Genomic DNA, 6,917 nt, shown 5'->3' with positions numbered 1-6,917 from the left:
ACCTTTGCAGCAGGAGYAGAACTTGGTGCTGCCTTGTCTCTCATTTTCCTCCCTCCCCCTTGTTTTCCACTTTTATCTCTCTTCCTCCACTCTTTTCTGGACACACCAAACCGTGGCATCACCAGCAGTGCTGCGTCTTGCAACTCCTACCCTGCATCCCACTGGTGCRAGATAGAGCTGCATGCTGAGAGCACAGACACGCTGCCAATGGACATGATAATTTATTGCAAATACATGAGAGCGACACAGACATGCAAGGAAGGAGCTGCCACCCTGGGGCACAGCGTTAGCCACGACAGACTCGGCTACGGGGGACTCGCCAGAGATGCCAACAGAGTGTCACCCATCAGTGATGGGACCACGGTGTCACCAGCAGTACAAAGTGCTGCCCGCTGCTTGTTGCCTTCCCACGCTCGCTTGGTGAATGCTGCGGGGAAATCTGCTGCTCCTTAGCAGAGAAAAAGTGAAGCAGACACGCAGAGGAAGGAGAGAAACCTGCAGAGCTGCTGTAGCAATTAGCAAATCATCCTGTGAAACAAGCAGGAGCCCTCCCTGCCAGGGGAAGAGACCCGAGCACAGCACCCTGAGGCTCTAGATGACCAAGTCCGCGTTTTTGGGGTGCAGGTGGTGGCCCCCAGCCCAGCCTGGTGCAGCGGGGGCCTCAGGGCAGGCAGGGGCCGGCGGCGCTGGGATCCTGGTGGAGCAGGCACTGCAGGCAAGGAGCAGCCCGCCAGCAGCGAGGAACACTCCGGCAAACCAGCCCAGAAACGTGGCCTCSCCAAACTCCCACCTGGGGACGATGTCGGGGACAGTCTCGTCCCAGAAGTCGAGCACGGTGTTGTAGGCGACCCAGGAGACCGGCACCAGGGTGGTGATCCCTGCCATGCCAAGCACCACTSCCCCGGCCAGCAGGAGCTGCCGCTTTCGCCCGGGTTTGTCCTCGCAGGTTCTCCAGCCCTCCAGCCCCAGGACGGCGAGCAGGCAGCCCAGCAGCCCCAGCCCATTGGAGAGGCACATCAGGAGGCGAGAGATGCGCAGCTCGGGGGGCAGYGCCAGGAAGGAGTTGTGGGGCTGGCACTCAACCACCCCCTCCTCCTGGGTGATGCAGACCTGCCAGAGCCCCATGTTCCACACCTCCAGCTCGTTCAGCTCCAGGTTGAGGTTCTTCCAGAGGGGCACGAAGGTGGTGACGCAGGAGCTGACCCATCCGAGGAGAGCCAGCAGCATCCCCCCGAGCTGCGCCCGTGCCCGGCAGCCCCCGGCCATGCTGCCACCGSCCCGGTAACCTCCGTGCCCGGCTTAGCCCCGAGCGGCGGCCGCGGGCATTAACGGTGCCGGAGCAGCGTCCGCCCGGCCGCGTCTGCCGCCCGGGGGGGGCCAATTCAAGCCTGTTCCTCCAACGCCGGGGTGTGGCCACGGCCGTTTTTCAGCTGTTGTTGGTTTTTCCACGCTAAAAGGAGAGCGCGCCCGGCTCAGCAGGAAAAGCCGGGTGCATCACCCCGGTAACTCCGGGCTGGGTCCCGCCGGTGCCTCGCCRTGCCCGGGAGGGTTAAGCCAAAGCATGCAAATCCTCCGAGCCTYGGCCACCCCGATGCGAGAGCCTTGGCACGGAAAGTGCCTCTCGTGGCAGCAGCTCCGAGAGGGGGGACAGGGCTGGGACCCCCAGCACAGGATGCAGGCACTGCAGAGCCGGCAGTGGGCTTTGGTCGGGAGTCAGTGGCTCGCATGGAGGCCCCGACCCTCATTCGGGCGTTAATTAAACATCAAAGGAGCCTTTGAGAGCTGCGTTGRGAATGGGGATGTCCGAGGGAGCGAGCAGGTTGCAGGTGGGCCCTGCTACTCGCAGGGGGGCACTGATCACCCTGTCCTGCACCCAGCACTTCACCAGCAGACAAAACTCTGGTGCTGGCRGAGTGTGAGGAAACTTGTCTGATAGGAGACACCCTGCTGCGAGCACAAAGATGGGGAAAACGCATCTACATCAGCCTGGTCCAGTGGGAGGTTATTCCTGCCTGKGGCAGGGTGYTGGAGCTGSAGAGATCTTTAAGGCCCTTTCCAACCCAAACCATTCTGGGATTCTWTGAAAAGGATGAAACGAAGCATCAGGAAAATCCCAACTTTGTGCTGGCACTCAGCTCCCATCCTCCCCCACGTGCATTCCCTCKGCGGGGTCCAGCTTGCAGATTCATCTTCCCTGGGAGATTAGCGACTAATCTCTCCTTCATCCGCCGTCTTTCTTATCTGCATTGGGAGCCAGACTGGAAATTACTGAGTGCTGCTGGTAGCGGGGTCCAGCCGTGGTGAGTGTCAGGAGGAKGTGGCAGGGGGGTCCCACAGGGAGGGGACAAGGGAGCACGGACACATTCAAGGTGGAAGCACAGACCGGGCAGGAGAGGGGCGATGTTTTCCAGCCCTCGCTGACCATCCCGTCCCCAAGGGCAGACAGGGAGCATCATCTCAAGGGCAAGAGCAGGGAAATCCGCTGGGAAACCCCTCCTGCTCCTTCCCCCAGGCATTGGGGCACCTGCTCCTTCCAATTAAATCGTCTCAAGGTAATTGTGCCTGTCATTGAGACAGATTAACGGGTGACCTTCTGCCGCTGGAGCAGGATTGGCGGCCGCCGACGAGCTCCCGGTCCTTCCTTCCCTCCCACCGGCCACGGTGGCACAGCCCGGCAGAGAATTCCCGTCCACAACCGGTGGAAAGATGCCCGGCAGTGGCCAGGGCGCAGCGGGAGCCACAAGCCGAGAACGACAAAGTCTGCCAGGCTGGCAGCTGCTCTGCCTGGACATGAGGTGGGTGTCCCCGCGCTCTCGGGTCTGGGGACCGGCAGGTCGGTCCGGAGAGTGACATCCTCTGKCGCTGCACCGGGGACCGCTGCTCCCGCTGCTCTTCAGGGGCAGGGGATGCTCAGAGGAGGCAGAGCGCCCGCGCTCCCATTGCATCCCCACCGCTATCCCTGCAGGTCGCTGCAATCCGGGTTGCGTTTCCAGGACCGTGACCTCCCATGGCATCTCCCCGTGGGCACGGGCTGGACTCAGCCTGTCCCGAGGAGCCCGGCTATGGGGTCTGCATCTTTATCACAGGCTGTCCTTCCTCCGCACCTAGGGGCCATCCATTTCTGCTCGGAGCTTCTTAGAGAACCGGCACTATCGCCACAGCCTGGAACAAGTGTGGAAAAGTGCCTTAGGCGCTCCCCAAAGCTTGCCGGCTGCCGGGGCTGCTTCCTACCGGAGGCGAATGCCTCCTTCCCGGCCTTGCAATGCAATTATGGCCCCTAATGGGCTTAGCCATCTGGAGCCAGCCCGCAGCCACTCCGGCACAGCTCCGGAGCTGGCACATGCTGGGCAAGGGCCGCCCCCAGACCCTGGTCCCGGGCAATCGGAGAGGGGCCGGAGCCCCAGGCTGCTTTCGGTGTGCAGAATAACCCCTCGCTTTGTGTCGCCCATGGCAGGACCCCGTGCCCGTTCCGGGGCTGAGCCCCCGCCCCGGCGCCGCCATGGTGCTGCCCTACGGCCGGAACGGCGGCGGCGCCGGTGGCTGCCYGGTCCCGGAGGAGCCCCGCGGCCGCAGCAACTCCATTCCCCTGGCGCAGACCCCCAGGGCCAAGCACATGCTGGCGTACCTGCCCCGGCCCSCCGACAGCAGCCGCTACGGCACCTTCCCGCACAAGGTACGGCTCGCMCCGGGGCTCCGGGGCGCTCTGGGCACATTCCGGTGCTGCCGGGGGCACGCTGTTGTTGTCCGGGGCGATTTCTCACSGCGGGCTCCTTTCCCCTCCCCGCAGCCCGATCTCCCGGCCGCTCCCGGGGCTCCGCTGGAGGACGGCGGGCAGCAAACCGCCGCCAGCGCTGCCAAGAGAAGCGCCCCGATGCCAAACTACCCGTCCGCACCSCGCCGCGGCGGCTTCGTCCCCGGTGAGCCGTCCCTGGCGCCGAGCCGCGGGAGCCTGAGCGCCCAGCAGCACCGCGGCCGCCCGTCCTGGTGCCCCCCGCCCGCGCCGCAAGAGCCGGGTGCCCGCTTGTACCCGCTGCACGCCCTGAGCGTGGCCAACATCCCCAACTCCTCCCGCGGGAAGAGCTCTGCCCGCAGCTCCACTGCTCCCACCCCAGAGGGGCTGCAGAGCCGGCGCTGCAARCTGCTGGAGGAGGAGAGCCCCATGGCCCAGGCCGGCAAGCGGCAGCGGCAGCGCTACGTAACCAAAGTGGGCAAGTGCCAGGTGAATCTGGGCAACATCCAGGACAAGAAGAGATTCCTCTCAGACATCTTCACCACCATTGTGGACCTCAAATACCGCTGGTTCCTCTTTGTCTTCATGATGTGCTACATCGTCACCTGGGTGGTGTTCGGCTTCATCTACTTCTTTGACGCCTGGCTGCGGGGTGACGTGGGGCACCAGGGAGATCCCGAGTGGCGGGCGTGCATCGAAAACGTCGATGGCTTTGTCTCCGCCTTGCTCCTGTCGGTGGAAAGCCAGCGGACCATCGGCTATGGCACCCGGATGGTGACGGCCAACTGTGCCGAGGGCGTCATCCTGCTGATGGCACAGTCCATCGTGGGYTCCATGATCGATGCCATGATGGTTGGCTGCATGTTCGTTAAGATCTCGCGGCCCAAGAAGCGCGCCCAGACCCTCATCTTCAGCAAGAACTGCGTCATCTCCCGCCGGGATGAGAAACTCTGCCTGATGTTCCGCGTGGGGGACCTGCGGGAAAGCCACATGGTGGATGCCAAGATCCGGGCCAAGCTGATCAAGTCSCGTCAGACGGCCGAGGGGGAGTTCATCCCCCTGGAGCAGTCGGAGTTGAACCTGGGCTACGACACCGGCGAGGACCGTCTGTTCCTGGTGGAGCCCCAGATCATCTGCCACGTCATCAACCGCCACAGCCCCTTCTGGGACATGTCAGCCGAGTCACTGCGCCGCGAGCAGTTCGAGATCATCATCATCCTCGAGGGCATCGTGGAAGCCACAGGCAAGTGACTGGTGGGGGTCAGGGTGGAGAGGGGTGGCTGGAGATGCTGAGCAAACCAGAGGTGCTTGGGGTCAAAGCTGCCTGCAGCAGGGTGGCAGCCCCTCACCGGGCACTGGGGATTGTTGCAGCTCCTCTGGCACTGGGGATTGTGGCAGCTCCTCACTGGGCACTGGGGATTGTTGCAGCTCCTCTGGCACTGGGGATTGTGGCAGCTCCTCACTGGGCACTGGGGATTGCTGCAGCCCCTCGCTGGGCACTGGGGATTGTTGCAGCTCCTCACTGGGCACTGGGGGTTGTTGCAGCTCCTCACTGGGCACTGGGGATTGTTGCACTGGGGATTGTGGCAGCCCCTCACCGGGCACTGGGGATTGTTGCAGCTCCTCTGGCACTGGGGATTGTTGCAGCCCCTCACTGGGCACTGGGATTGTTGCACTGGGGATTGCTGCAGCTCCTCACCGGGCACTGGGGATGGTTGCCGTGCCCCAGCCCAGCTCAGCTTTGTCTTGCCACAGGGATGACGTGCCAAGCCCGCACCTCCTACACGGAGGATGAAATYCTCTGGGGATACCGCTTCGAGCCCTGCATGTCCCTGGAGAAAGGCGCCTTCCAGGTGGACTACAGCCGCTTTGAGATGACCTTTGAGGTGCAGACGCCGGCAGCCAGCGCCAAGGAGCTGCAGGAGCTGAAGGAGCTGGAGCAACAGGAGCACTCCACGCTCAGCCTCTACTGGGACCACCTGGTGCAGCCGTGCGTGCTGCCAGCGCCCGGTGAGGACGCGCTGCTGGCGATGAGCGTCCCTGGCAGCGTGGCTGAGGGTGCCCAGGATGAGCCACCCCAACGGGAATTCCCTGCCTGAGCTGCCCTGGGGACTCTCAGAGTGGCCACCTGGCCACATCCTGGGCCCGGTTGGTGGCCACGGGTGCCCCATGCCAACAGTGCCATAGCCCTCTCTCCTCTGTAGGGCTGAGCCCTCACCCCCGCGCTCCCCAGCTGCAGCCACAGGACATTGTTTTTGTTAAGGTGTTCTTTTGTAACAAGCAGCATGAGGTGTGATGAGAGGGCAAGTAAAGGCTGTTGTGACAAATCGCCCAAACCATCAGCAGCGTTTATTGTGGGGGACCCTCGGGGGAGTGGGCAAAGAGAGGCAGAGTCCAGAGCCCCCCAATGCCATGGGCTCAGTCCTGGACTGTGACAGAGCCCCGTGCCCCACCAACACCCCAAACTGCCCCTCTCCTGCCTGGCATGGTGCCCCAGGGCTCCCCCAGCACAGAAATATTGCACTGGGCTGGTGCTGGGGGAGACTGGACATGGTGTAGTAGAATTAAATTAATGTAATTACAGGAATGACATCACTGGAGTCACCTGCAGYCCTACAGCCTGGGCCAGAGGCCTGGATTGAAAACAATCAATAAAATCTGCCTGTACAGATTTTACATACGGTCTGGCTGGGCTGGGCACCCTCCCTGCAGCTGCAGAATATTCCCCCTTTGGATTTAACCCGCCTTTGCTTCTCTTCTGTCATTCTGCCTTTGTGGATTCTCTGCCCCACCTGAAATGTGCCCGAGCGARAAGGGAGCGATGGAGCAGCTCGGGGGCAAGGGATGGACGGGGCAGGACGGGTGAAATACAAACACACCACATCCCCCTGCAGCCCCGACCCCACAAACATCAAACTCACCGCACAAGAAAAAGTTTAAAAAATATATAAAAAAGCTGCAGGTTTTGCTGTGTTTTGTTTGCAGCTGCATAGTGTTTCTACGTGCAAAGTTAATAAGGGTCAATATGCGCATTGATTCGATATAAAACCGTGATTTGCATATSAAGCATGCGATTTACATGTCCTTAATATTCAGATACATGTCACCGCGCGAATAACAAACACAAACTCGGTTATCACACACCCGGGAAACGCTCGGGTCCCACGGAGCCGGGCCGGATGCGTGT

At 62.1% G+C, this 6,917-nt stretch overlaps 2 protein-coding genes across 2 annotated transcripts; one reads left to right on the top strand and one right to left on the bottom strand.

Moving 5' to 3' along the window:
* Window positions 1-591: 591 nt before the first annotated feature.
* CLDN25 (claudin 25) lies at window positions 592-1,266 on the bottom strand. The gene has a single exon (XM_057379027.1). It carries the CDS (start codon window positions 1,264-1,266, stop codon window positions 592-594), a length of 675 nt encoding a protein of 224 aa, XP_057235010.1.
* A 2,233-nt stretch (window positions 1,267-3,499) lies between these two features.
* Window positions 3,500-5,869, top strand: LOC130581105 (G protein-activated inward rectifier potassium channel 4-like). Its single transcript, XM_057379020.1, has 3 exons — window positions 3,500-3,673; window positions 3,788-4,973; window positions 5,486-5,869. The coding sequence occupies exons 1-3, from the start codon at window positions 3,500-3,502 to the stop codon at window positions 5,827-5,829; spliced, it is 1,704 nt and encodes a 567-aa protein (XP_057235003.1). The 3' UTR covers window positions 5,830-5,869.
* Window positions 5,870-6,917: the final 1,048 nt, after the last annotated feature.

This window comes from Malurus melanocephalus, unplaced genomic scaffold (genome assembly GCF_030028575.1).
Source record: "Malurus melanocephalus ecotype Western Australia unplaced genomic scaffold, MMel_1.1 scaffold_382, whole genome shotgun sequence".
In the NCBI taxonomy this organism is placed as follows: domain Eukaryota; kingdom Metazoa; phylum Chordata; class Aves; order Passeriformes; family Maluridae; genus Malurus; species Malurus melanocephalus.
This window is presented reverse-complemented; position numbering and strand designations above follow the sequence as displayed.